Source organism: Oryzias melastigma, linkage group LG13 (assembly GCF_002922805.2).
Source record: "Oryzias melastigma strain HK-1 linkage group LG13, ASM292280v2, whole genome shotgun sequence".
NCBI classification, from domain to species: Eukaryota; Metazoa; Chordata; class Actinopteri; order Beloniformes; family Adrianichthyidae; genus Oryzias; species Oryzias melastigma.
Window position 1 is genome coordinate 25,389,592 of NC_050524.1, and position 17,063 is coordinate 25,406,654.

The 17,063-nt window shown below is 37.8% G+C and overlaps 1 protein-coding gene across 3 annotated transcripts; it reads left to right on the plus strand.

Moving 5' to 3' along the window:
- On the plus strand, positions 1 to 15,225 carry LOC112136409 (cip1-interacting zinc finger protein; the record flags this gene model as incomplete). 3 transcript variants are annotated; one of them, XM_036214715.1, is given in 4 exon segments in its annotated part: positions 1 to 13; positions 1,522 to 1,643; positions 1,729 to 1,842; positions 14,561 to 15,225. In XM_036214715.1, coding segments are annotated over 3 exon segments (219 nt in total), but the record flags the coding sequence as incomplete, so codon positions are not given.
- Positions 15,226 to 17,063: the final 1,838 nt, after the last annotated feature.

Below are 17,063 nucleotides of genomic sequence, written 5' to 3' on the forward strand. Positions count from 1 at the left end.
CACGTGGAATACGGTAGGTCTCACCATGGCGCCCCCTTGTGGAAGAAGACGGGTTTTCGTGACCTTTGAAAAGTTCCATTTTTGCCACGATACATAAACGCTGCAGCAAATCAACGGTTTAGAGCTTATTGGATATTGTTTTTTTTACGGTAATCTGACTTTCAAATGGAACATTGGTCAGAAAACAGCCTCTGGTGGTACTTTGAGGAACTGCGCTGGTTACATTCTGGTTGGCATTGAAGGAAGGTGGAGCTTGTTTGGACCTGAACTGGACCGCCTCTCAGACTGCTCTGCATTCGGCTCTTTGTCTCTGCTGAAGGAAAAGCCCATCATGATGCTCCCACCACCGTGTTTCCTTTAGAGAATCCATGTAACACTGGATGATATTAACAATCTCATTATTTCACTGATACATTTACAGTATGTGAACTGGATCAGATGAATATACATATCTTCAAAACATATAGTAGATTATTAATGTATTTCTAAACAAATGTGTATAAATTAGGGCTGTGAAAGTTAACGCATTAACACAAAAAGAATCAAAAAGAATTAACGCGTTAATATTTATTAACACAAATGAATCACACCTCACAGAGCAGCAGTCTTCCATGGTGTGCTCTAAAACACTTAATCAGGTTTGATCCCAGTGATACCATGATTATTTACAAAAGAAGTAAATATTTCATCGTGTTTTAGTACTTTGATCTTGTTATTTTTTAGTTTAGATCACTTTTTCACAAATAGTGTCCTATTTGATCCGTGGTCCGGCGTGTTGTCACGACAGCAATACTGCAGTCTATAGAGTTCTGCTCGTCTTACTGTTGATGTGTTTGTACACAAATTACATTTCTGAGTTAACACTTGATGAATTAAAACGTTTAAGAAGATAAAAATGAGAGAAACATTTTCTCTCTGGTCTGTTGTTTCAAAAGCTGCATTTTATCATGTAAAATTTACCGAGTACAACATTGTGATTATTCACGATTAATCACGACACAAATGTTTGATTAATCTGAAGGTTATTTTTAATTGATTGACAGCACTAATCAAAAATGCTCTAAATGTGATTCGTGTGATTTAATTATGTGATTATTTGCAGATAAGTGGTTAATGTAACAAAAAATGAGATTAATCGCAATTAATTTTTCTCAGGTATGCGATTAACTAGTTAATTTTTTTAATTGATTCCCAGCCCTAGTATAACTGTGTAAACTCCAAATTGAATTGAATCAAAGAATTGAAAGAATCTAAAAATATCAGAAGTGAATCGATTCAGGCTCTTGTGAATCGAATCGTTTCTGGAAATTCTAGTCGATCCCCCGCTCTAGTGGTGACGGAGTGTTCAGGCTGATGCCATTTTTCTGTCCCAGTGCAAACAGGACTCACAGTCGCAGCTCCCAATAAAGAACCTTTAAGCTGCTTCTCTGATTTCTGCTGTTCTGTAAATGCTGCTGGTGTTTGTGGTGGAACGTGTCAACATGAGGAAACTGAAGTGCTGGGAGGTCCGTCTTTCTGCAGGAGGAGCTTTTGTGGTTCCCGTTTGTGGCTTTGTGTGTCGACTCTGCAAGAAGTTCTTCTACGGAGAAGCTGAAGCTCGGCACTCGCACTGCAGGACGCACACACACTTCCAGAATCTACAGGTAACTCACAGCGGAGCTTTGGCTGCTCAGCTGCTCCACCAGGTGAAACCAGCAGCTGACTGTTGTTGTTGTTGTTGTTGTTTAGCAACATCGAGCTCAAACAGGAAACAGAGACAAGGAGGAGAAAGAGGAAACATCTGGCTCACCTGACCAACACCATGTCACCTGACTTTCAGACCAAAGGTTTTACCTGAGACAGGTGACTGTTCTTTTTTAGAGAACAATTCATCCAAGACTTTTTTTTTTTTTCTAATTGTGCTGATCTTTAAAGTTCTAAACTGAATAAACCAGAGGATTCTGTCTCAATTCTCTCTTGAGTGTCCCACACTGGTGACCCACGGGGATCAGTGTTCAAGATGACAGTAAAAACACAACTATCCACATACAGCTGGACTTCCCAGAACTATACAGAACTATATCTGTGTAAATGTTAATGATATGACTGTCTTCAGACTGGAAAATGAAGAGTGCAGTACTGCAGAATGTCAAGACTTAAGAGCACAGCTTAGATTGTTGATGTTCTGTTATTGCTGAAAGTTTTGTTTTATAACATTTTAAATCTTCTGTCAGTGAGATTATTATTTTAAACATGTTTTTAGAGCCCTCTAGTGGTCGCGTCAGGTATTTCCGTTCAAAGTTTGTTTGAACAAACTTTATTGAACATGTGCAGCACGTGTGGACAGAGAAGACACGCGAGCTTGAACGCAATTCTGCGAGTTGTTTGGAAGATGTTTCTGCTTACACCATGAGTCAAAGGTTGCATTGCTGGTATGTGTTGGAATTTTAATTTGTAACTTTTGATTTTGATCAAAGAAATATGTTTATCATTTCATTATTTTGGGTTTGTACGGTAATGCTAGACATATAGGGGAGAGTGAGGTAAGTTGAGCCAGTGGGTAAGTTGAGCCATCCCTTTCATCTGGACAACCGTACACATATTTTGTCAAGTGACCACAAAGTTAGGAAGCACCCATCATTTCAAGACTGCTGTGGTAAAGAGAAGTGCCAGGGATAAGGGGGAAGGCTGTAAGGCTGTAACACTCCGCTCTTTTGGCATTTCTGTAACATGTCAACCACTGCTTGTCATTCATCTTGAGACATTCATGATGTCAACCAGCCCCATCCTGGAACAGCAGTCTGCTCCAGGATGGTGATGCACCAGTTGTTCAAACGTCCAGCTGAGCTACCTTCACCAGGCAGTCGGTTCTCAAAGTGACCCTATAACCGTGCTGGACATCTACATCCCCTACCTCAAAACCAGCACACCAACAAATCAAAAACGTGAAGACAAGAATCTTGACTGATACACCTGAAAAGCAAGTAATTGAGAGAGATACCATGATGAAAGGGAAAAAAAGTCAAAACGGAACAAAAGAACCATCCAAATGTAAGGAAAATGAAAGAGACAAACATGGACAAAAGTTGCAGTGGAGAGCAGCTCTGAGGAAAGTAATGTTGCCGTCCCATTTAAAGATACTTTAACAATGAGAGTTCCTGTGGTAATGAAGAAAGTGAGCCAGATGGTAAATGGTAAATGGCGTATACTTGTATAGCGCTTTCTACCCTCCTTCGAGGGCCCAAAGCGCTTCACAGTCACAGACCCATTCACACACACATTCACACACTGGTGGTGGCTCCTCTGCTGAACACTGGCGCCAACCTCCCACCAGAGGGAATTCGGGGTTCAGTGTCTTGCCCAAGGACACTTCGACACATGGGTGGGCAAGGAGAGAGTTGAACCCGCTCACTTCTGATCAGGAGTCGACCGCCCTACCACTGCACCACAGCCGCCCCAATGTCTCAGATGTCTCAGATCTGATAGTTGGTGACTTTGTCCTTGTAAAGTGAGCATCCAAATGCAGGAGCCACCACTGTCTTGGGCTGGCTGACAGCACTGGAGACAACTAAGCGAATGTCAGATTTTTTAGAAGAATCAGAGGAACCGTGCAGTGAGAAACCCACAAATGTTCTGAAGAAGGTACCTCAACCTCAACAGGGCGGAGGAAGTGCTAGGATAGAGCAACAGTTCATATTCCCCTGTAACTTAGACAGTTGAAATATTAAATAGTTGTTCTTGGGGCTGTAATGAGTATCCGGGTGCTCGGGTATTCGCTATCTGCTCCCAAATTTCGAGTACGTATATTTGCGACGTCCAAGATCGCTAATTCGCGATCTTTATAAATGTAGTAAATTGTAGCAAAATATGATCCAAATATCATCTTGGGATGATGTGTTTTTGCTCTGAAATGCAGATTAATGTAGGATTTTAAGTTTACAAACTAAAATAAAACCGAGAGAGCCGCCGTACTTCCACCGGAAGTAAACACATCTTCGTGTCGGTGAAGCTTCCTGTTTTCAAAGTAAAACTAGCGAGAGTTTTATTCTGTTCAGAAACCTAGACTGAAGTTCTGTTCTCAGACATAACTTCTGAAAAAATGAATTAGCTTTAACATCAGAGCTTTAGCTCCAGTGTTTACATTCTTTTGGTTATGGTAACTCTTCAACATTTGACGTAATTAACGAAACTCCAGTTTATTCTGAAGAAACAGCCTCGCGCTGCTGAAAGGTTGATGTAATCAATGTGAATCAGCTGATTCTGCTGTGGAAAAAATAGTTTTCATATATATATATATAACTACATTTATAAAACTTTAAAACCATAATTTTTGGACATAATTATGAACTAGATATGTAGCATTACCTGTGATAATGCTAGTGTGAATGCGGTAAGCTGAATTTGGGTGATGAAGATGCTAGTGCTGATAGATGAAATTGTTGAAACTGATATCCAGCTAAAATATCGGCTAAATGCTAAATTAACCTAAAAAAACTAAGAAAAAAATAGTAAAAAAATTAATAGGTTTGTCAAAATATTAGCTAAACTCCAAAATTCCCTAAAATTCTTAGTAAATGCTAAAATCGTCAAAAAGCTACCAGAATGCCATTTTTTTCAACTTTAAAACTCTAACTTTTTAACATAATTATGAATAATAAAAAGTTAGTTAAAAAGGCTGTTACTCGTGAGGCACCAGCTCATCCGCCTAGTGTTGGAGTTCTTCCTGGTGGATGAGAGGTTCATCTCCCTTTGCTTTTGGGTAGGCGGATAGGTCTCTGACAGTGGAGCACCTGGCCTTCTTGGTGCCTCTATAGACCACACGTGTCAAAGTCAAGGCCCGGAGGCCGGATCCGGCCCTCCAGATCATTTTCTTTTATTGTTATTAATGACGTGAAGTTATCTTCCACTTATTTCTAACTTGTATAATTTTGACAAGATTTCTTTTTATGGAGAGTAAAATATTGAAAGTTATTTAAGGTTTAAGTTGATTTATTCTGGAATAATATTCCTACCTTTTGATTATTCATAATTATGTTAAAAAGTTACAGTTTTAAAGTTTTAAAAATGTAGTTTTAGAGTGTTCAATAAGTGTTGATCCTGTTCGGCCCGCGACCTAAGGTGTGTTCTGGATTGACATCTGCGATGGAGTGTGACACCCCTGCTATAAGGGGACTCCTGGGGGGTTCTGTGGCCACATGGGCGATGGCGGTGGCACCTGGAGGGGCGTGATTGGCAGGAATGACCTCCCTGACCTGAACCTGAGCGGTGTTTTGTTGTTGGACTTTGGTGCTCGTCTTAGTTTGTCCATAACAAACACCGTGTTTGAACACAAGGGGTTCATCCATACACCTGGTGTCTGGACACCCTCAGCAGGAGATCAACGATCGACTTTGTAGTCGTTTCAGGAGAGCTTTGTGTGATCGTCATGGAAACTGTGAGGTGTTTGGACCGAGAACAGAACTGCTCATACTCGGTCCTGCTTGTGTGCTTCCAAAAAACAACTTCCCTTAAACTTGTTAGTCAAACCTTTTTGTTGAGATTTATTTGTCATAAAAATTTCAGCATTGTCATAATAATTGGAATTTGTTATAGATTTGCAAAACATAAAGATGTTTGAATTAGATCCAGAGAAACGTTGACCAAGAAGAAACAAAGATGAACTTTAATAATAGGCAGATTTATTGAGAAACGTTGTGGATTTTTGTGTCTCACTGAAGAGCCAGAATGCAGCTTCATGCAGCCAAAGTGAGCCCTGATGTTCACGCTGAAGCTGAAATGTTGACCCGTTTGCTGCTTGTGTTTGTGTGTCCTCCACTGTGTGCGTCTGCAACACGCCAGCTGCTGCTGCGCACAGAGAAATCAATAACTCATAACCGCAGGTTTGTCTGCGCGATGTGTTCAGGTGTTGCCCTTGGCTGTTAGTTATTGGACATTTGTTTGTGCGTGAAGGACGACCTTTAGGATAAAAAAGGAAAAAAATGGAGAAAACAACATTTTAAGACTCAAAGAAAAACACGTTAAAGCTTCTGAATTTTTTCTTTTAGTTATAAATAAAAACATAACATCCGATTTTGATACACGGGGTCCTGTTTTAACCACTTTAAAGACTTCGAAGGATGATGGGAATTAGAAAATGCTTTTGCCAAAACGTCATTATTCTTTAAATCTCACTGAATGACTTAAAAAAAACTTTTGACAATGTAGAAAACTGCTTTATACAAAGGAAACCTTTAAAACTGATGAAGAACTGAAGGGGGAGAAGTCTGTCTTCATCCTTGAACACCGGCGCTCCAGTGTTTGTGCTTTGATCTACTGTAACGTTTAATTTGGTAACAGGATCATTCCAGCAGATTCTGAAGGAGAACCTTCAGTTGGTGAATTCTCTGAGGCCATTTAAATAAGACTCATTGCAGACAAATAACCGCAAACGCTACAATGCAAATGTTAAAGGAGCTTGGCACAAATCTGAAAAAGCAAATCATTGACTTGAACAAATCAGGAAACTCACTTGGAGTCGTTCAAAGCAGCTGCAGGTCCCAGTAGCAACAGTGTAAACAACTGTTTGTATAAAGTGAATGGCAAAGTTTTGTCACTGCCGAGATCAGAAAAAAGCAAAAACCATCATCTACTGCTGAGAGGAAATTGGTCAGGACGGTAAAGAATCTACAAGAATCACCAAAGAGCTGATCTGCTGAGGACCACAGCTGTCAGTGTCCACAGTCAGTGATGTTTTGCATCGCCATGGACTGAGGCTGCTGAACAAGAAGGAAGCTCTTGCTCCAAAAGTGGCACCTTAGACAAACAAAAGTTTGCTGCTGATCACAAAGATAAATCCTTCCTCCAGCAGTATGTGTGGAGGAGAAAATATGAGGCCTTTAACCCCAAGAACATCATGCCTATACTGTCAAGCATGGTGATGGTAGTGTTGTGCTGTGGGCCTTTTTTGGCTGCCAATAGAACTAGTGCATTTACAGAGAGTAAATGCAGCGATGAAGAAAGAGAATTACCTTCAAAGTCTTCAAGATAATCTAAAATCATCGGCCCAAAGGTTGGGTCTTGGACACAGGTGTGTGTCCCAACAGGACAATGACCACAAACAAACACATTTAACCATGGTAATGAAATGGTTAGAACTAAGGTTTTAGAATGGTCTTTCCAAAGTCTCGACTCTAACCCCATTGAGAACTTGTCTGCAATGTTAAAGTGACAGGTCCACATCAGAAAGACAACAAATGTAACTGAACTGCACCAATTCTGTCGAGAGGAGAGGTCAAAAATTCACCCACAAGCCTGCCAGAAGCTTGAGGATGGCAACCGAAAGGCCCTACTTGAAGTGAAAATGGCAAAGTGTCAGGTAACCAAATGTTAGCATTGATGGGGTTATACTTTTGACCCATCAGATTTGGTCACATTTTCATTTGACCCATAATAAAATCACAAAACAACCAAACTTCATGATTCTTTTTATGACGTAAACGTATCTGTTCCAGTCACTATCAGAGAAGAATCAGAGTTGTAGAAATAAGTACAAACTCGAGATAGTTACGACATTGGGATTTTTACGTTTAAACTTTTGACCACAACTGTACATTTCAAAAAGGTTTAGATCAGGGTTCCTTCAAAGCTAAAGGAGACATTTGTTCCAGTTTATTACAGTCCCACATCACCATTAAAGAATAAAAACACCTTATGTTTTTTGTGGCTAAACAACATTTAATAATAAATATTAGCTTTTACATATTTGTGTGATTGCTTAGTAAGCATTCACCTTATCGTGATCCTCCTGCTCTTTTCTGTGCGTTTTTCAGCACCTAAACTTTAAGTGATTTCACTAATCTTGGTATCAAAACGTTCAGCTCATTCAGAACATTACTGCTTGTATTTCTGGTATTCATAAACTTTATAGTTTTTGAAATATTGAGCAAAATATGCCCCATAGGAAATGAATGAGGAAGTCTTCAAATTTCAACATTTTAAGCAGATTATCAACAAACCTTTAAATATATTCATGGGTTATGTTTTCATCCTTTATAAGAATTTTCAAAGAATTTGGAGTTTAGCTTCTATTTTAGCAACATGCTAATGTTTGTGACCAATTTAGTTTACTGAAGAATTTTAGGCTATTTTGGGGTTTTATATAGTATTTAAGCAACGAGCTAGCTAGTTTGGCTATGACATCCACTAAAGTTTTTTGGGCTAATTTGGAGTTTAGCTCATATTTGAGCAACATACTAAATAATTTTTGCAAAATGTGCATGTGTTAGGGATTTTGAAGTCATTTTACTACACTTTTTTTCATAAATTTAGGTCAACTTCAGCTCTCTCTCATAGTTCGTTAACAAAATTTCCAGTCTTTTAGCTAATTTAACATTTTGCAAATAGATTTAGCATTTTCAGCATCTTTAGCGACTATTTTCTGCAAATAGCATTCATACTAGTATTATTGCAGTTAATGCATTTTTCTAGTTATTACAGTCTTATATTTTTATGTCGGTTTTAATTTCTTCTACTTTTGACAACAACACATACAGCTTCTTTTCAAAATAAAATACACCCTGTTTCAAAGAATTTCTTCTTGCTGCAGATTTATTAAAGTTTAAAATGAAAGAAAGTCAGTTTTTCTCCTTTTACAACAGTGCATACAAGTATACACCAACTACTATTTTGTACATGTAAATGCATTTTTATTCTTTTATTCTCTGCCTCTAGAAGAGGGGTCTGCAACCTTTAACACTGAAAGATCCATTTGGTCTAGTTTCTTACAGAACAGAACCGAACGAGAGCCACGAAGTCTAATATTATCGTTGATAAAATGCACATTATTTATGCTCTTTTATCAAGCAAATATTGATTTATTAATGTAACTTAAATATTACAAAAATTAAATTACAACTGTATCTTTATATATTTAACAGAGGTAACTTATTTTACTGTTGACAGCAGCACTCACTAATACTTTCAAAATAAAACCTACGCTTAAAGCTCCTCCAGCAGCTTTACTTCAATTAAATGCAAGACAGTCAAACATGATGTTTGTAATCATTAGAATTTTGGTGTGCCACCATCATTATTTTCCCTTTTACTCTCAGATATAGACAACATTTTAGTAGAATCCATTTATTAAAAAACAACACAAACAAAAAACAAAGACTCAAACATTAAGAATAAACTGAGCTTTTTATTGTCATTCTCAAAGATGTGAGACACAAAACACATCATTCTAAATCATTTTCAGTCATTTTGAACTGCTTTTGCTCATAACAAATAAGTGTAACTTAGTGTCTTGTTCTTCATTTTTCAGCTTATCCCTTTGGGGTCTCCACAGCGTAACAGCACCCACTGTTCAGTGATTTGTTAGAGTTTTTATGCCGGATGCCCTTCCTGACACAACCCTGTACTTGAGGGGCACAGGGACCCAGTTAGGCAGCAGCATCAAGGGTCTTGTCTAAGGACCCAATCTGGGTGGGGATCAGTGGACAACCCTGGGAATCGAACCCAGGGCTCCTGAGTGCCAGCCCTTCACCTAGCCACCCAGCTGCTAAATAAGTGTAGCTTAGTGTAATTTACCAAAATAAAACAACGTTTGGAGTCTTTTATTTGACTAACTATAAATTAAAGACACAAATATAAATAACATTTCTGTAGAATTTCTGACAGTAAATTAAACTTTTTATGCTTTTTTTCCTGTTCAACATGTTAAAAATCTGAGCAGAAATGACAAAACTTTAATAATCTATTTTTTATTCATTCGTTAACATTTTTCATTAAAGCTAAAGAGCCACGATAAAAGGATAAAGAGCTCCAGGTTGCAGACTCCTGAACTAGACACTGTCGTGCAGCAGAAAATAAAAAATATGAGCTTTAAGCCTGTTTTAATAATAAACCACTCAGACCATAGATTCAACATTTGTTATCTGTTATCTTGCCAAATGCCAAAACTTATAAAATGAATCTATTTTTGCCACATGTATCTCTGGAGCCTCCGCTTGCAGATCTTTGGTCCAGATTTCTCACAGCTGTTCAGGATTTGAACGGCGACATGAATGACCTCTAGAGGGAGCTCCGCCCTCATCCTGTCAAAGGCTGAGTGCCGTCAGCCCTCATGAAACAGACCAGTGTTTGTTCACGTTTAGAAGCCTCACTCATGTACAAAAACATTGCTCTGTGCAGTTTAGTGTTTGCACATTTAAAACACACTAATGTGATTATAGTGTTTATTTATTTAGACAGAGCTTGGAGAAATTGAAAAAAAAATCCTCTTTTATGTTTCAAGTCTTCTCTGAAAACTTAAATGTTTTTGTTTTTCTGAACTTTTTTTTAATCTCCCTTTTTAACCAAACCCCCCACCAGGCACAGGAGCTATGCTAGATACCTAACATACCGTAGATGTCTACAGGACATCTCTAATAACTCTTTCTGTTAAATGTCTACCAATAGTGTTCTGAAATATATCTGCATATAGAGATCTAGTACACACCTACATATCTAATCGATGGATACTTTTAGATGAGAGAACATTTTAAAAACGTTTAATAGTAAAAAATTGAAAAGTTATATCCATTCATTTTCAGATCTCACTAAATCCCTTTTGGGTTCAGTTCAAAATATTTATTCCAGACATTTGAAAGAAAATGATGTAGAGCAGCAAAATTAGAAAAGTATAGAAACAACAAAAATCTGAGAGGGAGTGAGAAGAAGAAAAATCTGATCAATTCTCACCCCTGCACATTGTATCACTATAGTCCTAAACCCAGTACACCAAAGTTAAACTCCAGTGGCCTAACTAAAAGTACATTATATTACATCTACACATGTACACACATGTAACTCACATATCCACAAACACAATCTCCTTCAATAAGCATGCATTTTTATAAATGTTAATGTTCCGTTTGTACATATTTATCAATAGTTATATTTCTGTATTTATACTTAAACTCTTTTATGTTTGGACATCGTTTGAACCTTTTAATGATTCTATTCCACAGTTTCACTCCACATATTGAGACACAAAACCTTTTTTGTTTGTTCGTGCTTTATGTATGACAAATGTATTTTTTTCGCTGAGATTTTATTCTTTCTCCTTTTTAATAAATAATCTTTGGATACTGATTAGTAATAAATTGTGTTCTGCCTTAAATATTATTTGAACTGTACAATACTCAACTAGATCATAAAATTAGAGTCATTTTGGGGTAACAGGTTGCTGGTTCTAGTCCACCTATACTGTTGAGGAATCCATGGAGAATGCTGACCCAGACATGTCGACCGTCAGAGTCAGCAGCTCCTGATAATGTCTGCATAACCAAAACTACCTAAAGAAAACAAATAAACAAAGCCTGAAAACTAAGACTACCAAGATCCAACCTAAAATAACAAAACCCAGCAGAGTAAGACTGCTGAGGACAAAGAGGGGAAAATGGAACAAAATAAATGATAAAAGAAAAATAAAATAGCTATTCTTTAAAGTAAGGATAACTTAACTAGCATTTATTTAATTTACATTAGTTAAATGTATAAATTGATGTCTGAGGTTCACATAGATGATAAACTATGTAGGTTTTTACATCCTGTTGACCTGAAGACGTCTTGTTTGATCAACTCTACCTCCAGAATGAACAGATTTATATGGAAGAGAAAACTTTGGTAAAAAGTTTGATATTTGGTGAGTTAAAATCACATATTGTCTTATGCTGAACAACATTGGTTATAAAAAATCACATTTTGAGAGATTCCAGGTTCTTTTAATATTTTTGCTTTTGTGCGTGCCAAAAATAGACTAAATGTATATTATTTCAAAAAGAAGGTCATTAATGCAGCTGATTCTAGGTTTTGATTGGTAGAAAACAAACCCAAATGGCTCTTTCACTGTTAAGGTTGCCGACCCCTGGACTACACGTCTACAGGTAGATGTGTAGGAGACCTCTATATGCAGAACACTATTGGTAGACATCTAATAGTGAAACAACATAGAGTTGTCTGAGATGCCCTGTAACATCTACAGCAGTTATCAAATGGCTCGACGAGCCGCTTTTCTCCTTCAGAATCTACTGGAATTACATTGATTGTATTAACAATTAAAAAGCTGTTGTACTTTAAAGCGACGTAATGGGCTAATGCAACATTTCTATGAACATTTAGGAGGAACAATGACCTAAAACACAAGTTAATAAACAGAAAATATGTCCTTTGGATTTATAAATGATAAAAATCTAGAAAGAGGATCACTCATTCTGTCTTTAGTTGCTGAATGTACACCATTTTCACTGATGAAAAAAGAAATGTAACATGAAATGAAAATATAGACCTTTAAAGTTCTTTATTTGATTGAGTATGTCTTTTTAGACATGAGAGATTTTGTTTATCCAATGGAAGCTAAAGAATAGCTAAAGTGCTCAGAAAGACGTGAATCTGTCCGTATTTTGTCCTTCCTTCCTGCTCAAAAACATGTTTACTTCAGCCGCTCGGATGCTCACACCTTGAGCCTTTCATGGTGTCTTTAATTACAGGCCTCTTTCAGCAGATTCTCCTCTAAAACAAAACTCCTGCAGGAGACGCACAACTTGACCTCCGTGTTGTTTGCTGAATTCAAGCCGAGCGCCTGGTGTTCCTGACAGCCTCGTGACCCGTTCTGGAAAAAGCAACTGGTGCTGTCGCTCACCTTCATCAGAAACTACCGGAGTGAAGCGTTAGCCACAGCGCTGCCGTGAATTCAGTCTCTATGGAGGATTTTTGAGCCAGGAGTGGTTGATCCCAAAACACAACTGAAGTTCAGGCTCTCATATTCTTCTTTTATTGAACTTCTTTGACAAGTACAGAACTAAGATGAGAAAAAATAGACTCTCAACCACATGTGTCAAAGTCAAGTCGGTTATGTCCGGATCTCCAGATCATTCTATTTTATGAATGTTATCTTGTGCTTATTACTAACTTTTGACTAAATTTATTTTTATGGAGAGTAAAATATTAAAGTTATTTAAGGTTTAAGTTGATTTATTCTGGAATAATATTTCTGCCTTTTTTTTATTCACAAGTATGTTATAAAATTATGGTTTTAAAGTTTTAAAAATTGTCATTCTGCAGCTTTTTGGACTATTTTGGCATTTAAGATGTCATGGATCAACCTGCTGCTTCCCTCTCCAACCACCAGAGGGAGCACTCACCTGAGTTTTGACCCTGCACTCCCTCTCCAGCTGCTCAGCTGTTTCCAATCCACCTCATCACCACCACTATTTAGTCTGCCTGCAGACACCAACTCAATGCGAAGTCTTGCATTGCCACGCAGTCATTTCTGAGCAGTTTATTCCTTGTTTGTCTCTGGTTTTTGACTCCTGCCTGCCTCCTTGACTCCCTGTTTGCCTGTGTCCTGACCTCTGCCTGTATTTTGACCTCGCCTGGCCTCAGCCTGTGTTCTCCATTAAAACCTGGTTGCACATGGTTCCACATGCCTCTGCCTCTTTGTCACAGAAGAAGATTTTTTAGGCTATTTTGGAGTTTAGCTAATATTTCAGCTACATGCTAGCTGTTTTGGCTAACCTTAGTTTTTTATTTGTTAGTTCATATTTTAGTTGGCTATCAACTTCAGCTTTTTCACGTATCATCTTCAGCAGACACATTGAGCTTTCAGCATTCACACTAGTATTATCACAGGTAATGCTGTATATCTAGTTCATAATTATGTTAAAAAGTTACGGTTTTAAAGTTTTAAACATTTGTTTCAGAGTGTTCAATAAATGTTTATCCTGTTATCCTAAGGTGCGTTTTGGAATTTGGCCCCCTGTGTGATTGAGTTTGACACTCCTGAACTAAACAGTTTTAGAGAATTTAAGAATGAAGCTTAAACAAAAAAATGTCATGATCAAAACATTTAAAGTCTCCCTCTGATGAAAATCCTGCTTTGAGAGTTTTTAACATGTTTATTTGTCTTTTTTCTTCTAAAAGAGAACAAATGTAATAAGAAAAAATTTTGTTTTTTATTTAATATCCTCATAATGATCATTAAAACACTATTTGAAACGTTTTTTTTTGTTTGTTTTTATTAAAAAGATGGTTGTATTGGGACTTTAAGTAGCAATGATGTTCAGGATAGTGTTACCACCGGATTCACATAGATGCATGTCTATGATCTCGCCAGTCAGCTGGAGTTATTTGTTTATTTGTGTTAAAATAATTCCTTCAGATGAAAAAAAAAGTTTCAACTCTACCAATTACGATTTGTCTGACGTTCATGTGCTCCCTGCAGCTTCGTCTCCTCTCAACGTGACCCAGACTGGTTGTGAGCTGATCCATTCAGCTGCATGTGATCTAAAGTAGAAATGAGCCATAAATAAAAGCACAGCCTGGTTGATGAAGTCACTGTGAATCCAGATTTCCTTCAGAGCTTCAGTTCTTCAGACAGATTCAATGAAGTGTGAATTCAGACAGACCAGCACTTTATTGTACTCATATTAACATGAGTGAGATTGAAATGAGCCCTCCAGGTCTTTCTCATTCTGCTGGTTTTATTATTACGGTACAAAGAAATGATCTTATTGATTAGAAAAGTAATCCATCATTGACTGTATTTTTTCTGTCGGTGCAGTGGAGCGTGGAGCCTCTGCTGGGGGTGCTGTTGATGAAGCAGGATCTTCGGACTCTGCTGCAGGCGGCTGAGGCCTCCTCTGTGAGACACGTATTGATCAGCAGCGCTGTCTGATTGAATCCTCAATCCGCCCCACGGGACAGAACGTGAAGATCGACTGAGACGCAAATCTTGGGGACACTAAAGGAGAGCAGCGTTTTCTGACTGAAGAAACGGTTGCTATGACAACACGGCGTGTCACAATCTCCATTGTTTCTAATGATTACGTCTCAGGCGTTATCATGTTATCAGTGTTATCTCAACCTGACCCTGGTCCCGACCTCGCCCACCTGCACCTTCATCGGGTGACTCACCTGAAGTCCAGCAGCAGTTAAAGGTCAGCTTCCTCCTTTCCCATGACCTCTGACCCCCACCACCCCCCAAACTTCTACCACCACCATGGAGAATGAATAAAACCACCTAAAAATGTATTTTATAAAAACAAACTTTTAAAAATGAACCAAATATTTAAGTCTTGCATTTATTGATTTTGTTATAAAGAATGTGATTGCAATGTAACTGAAATATTAGCTAGACTCCAAAACAGTCTAAAGAACGTCTTAAAAGAAGCTTAAATTAGCCAAAGTAGCTAGCATTTAGCTGAAAAAAATAGCTAAACTCCAGCCTAAAAAAATGAAAAAACCTAAATAAAAAAAGTCTACCCCCCCCCCCAAAAAAAACAAAAAACTAGCATGTAGTTAAAATATTAGCTAAACTCCAAAATAGTCTAAAAAATCTCGCCACTTTTCTCCTTCAGAATGTACTGAATTGATCGTGTTAATGGTTGAAAAGTTACCATGAATGCTCTATCAGAACCGCAGACGTCTCTGATGGATGAAGGGCTGAACAGTAGAACCGAACCTCTGATCCAGGATCTGCTACAGCAAAACTGAAGCAGTGAGTGTAACCCTACCAGACCCCATGATGTCAGGCTGTCAACATGTGCTCTGTCTTCTGTCATGGTCACCAGTTTTCATGCTAAGCTGAAGAACAAGAGCCTGCTGACAGTGATGAGGATGTGTGGCGTTCACAGGACGAGACGGGAGCACTTCAGGAGAGAAGGCTGTGTCTTTGTTTAGTGTATTTGATTATAGATCTTCAAAAATCATTTTGAAGTTCTCCTAAAAGCATGAAAGCAGTTTGGAACACTTCCCACTTGACTGATGCATGTTCACATAAAGTTTTCTTTTAATGAAGCTGAACTGTGAGTGGAGTCTTTTCATGATTCCTCCTGTTGTTGGAGTCAGGTGAAGCTTTTAAGAGCACGAACAAAGAGGAGCTTTGCTGTTTGCTTCAGAAGCTGCTGGCTGTTCGCTCGCCACGGCCAAGCAAAGTGACTCTGAAGGACGGCGGTGTGCGCACACACACGTCTAACCGGCGCTACGGGGCTTTTCAGAGAAACAAACGGCACAAGACCAAAAAAAGATTCAACATATTACCCAAATTAAGAGAGCGGAAAGAAAGAAGAAAAAGAAACCAAGGTAAGGGGAAACAAAGGCAGGTTAGAGGGGAGGAGGTGGAAAAATCATAAAAAGGAAGATTTTAGAGGAAAGGAACAGGGCTGGGACTTGATTAAAAACAATTAACTCTTTAAAAAAAGTTGCAGTTCAAGATGCTGAAGCTTTTTGCTGAAAGTGGTGATCAAAAATTGACTTTAATTGCTGAAGAGATTTACTGAAAATACAAAAGGTATTTGCAAAATATTAAAATTGCTAAAAGTCTGGAAATTTCGTTAAAGAACTATGAAAGAGTGCTAAAGTTGACCTAAATTTCTTACAATTTTGTGGTAAAATTGCTTAAAGATCCCTAATACATGCCAGTTTTGCTAAAATATTTAGGTTGTTGCTTAAATATGAGCTAAACCCCAAATTAGCTTAAATAACCTTTGTAGATTTCAAATTAGCCAAGAAGCTAGCACATTGCTTAAATACTAGCTAAATTCCAAAAAAGATTGGATAATTATCCAATTAGCAGCTTGAACTGAGAAGAATACTGACCTGACAGACACATCAAATACACAACAGGCACACAACAACAACATTTGAGCTTTTTCAATGTTTATGATTTAGACTTTTTTAGGTTTTATAGACTGGTTTAGAGTTTAGCTCATATTTCAGCAACATGCTAGTTCTTTTGAATTATTTAGGCTTTTTTCAGTTTTTTGGGATATTTTAAAGTTTAGCTATTTTTTCAGCTACATGCTAGCTGTTTTGGCTAACCGAAGTTTTAAAAAGTATTTTAGGCTAATTTGGCATTTAGCTAATATTTTAGTTGGCTATCAGCTTCAGCGTTTTTAGCTATCAACTTCAGTATCTTCAGCTATCAGCACTAGCATCTTCAGCAGCTAAATTCAGCTTACAGTATTCACACTAGCATTATCCCAGGTAATGCTATATATGTAGTTCATAATTATGTTAAAAAGTTACAGTTTTAAAGTTTAAAAAATGTAGTTTTAGAGTGTTCA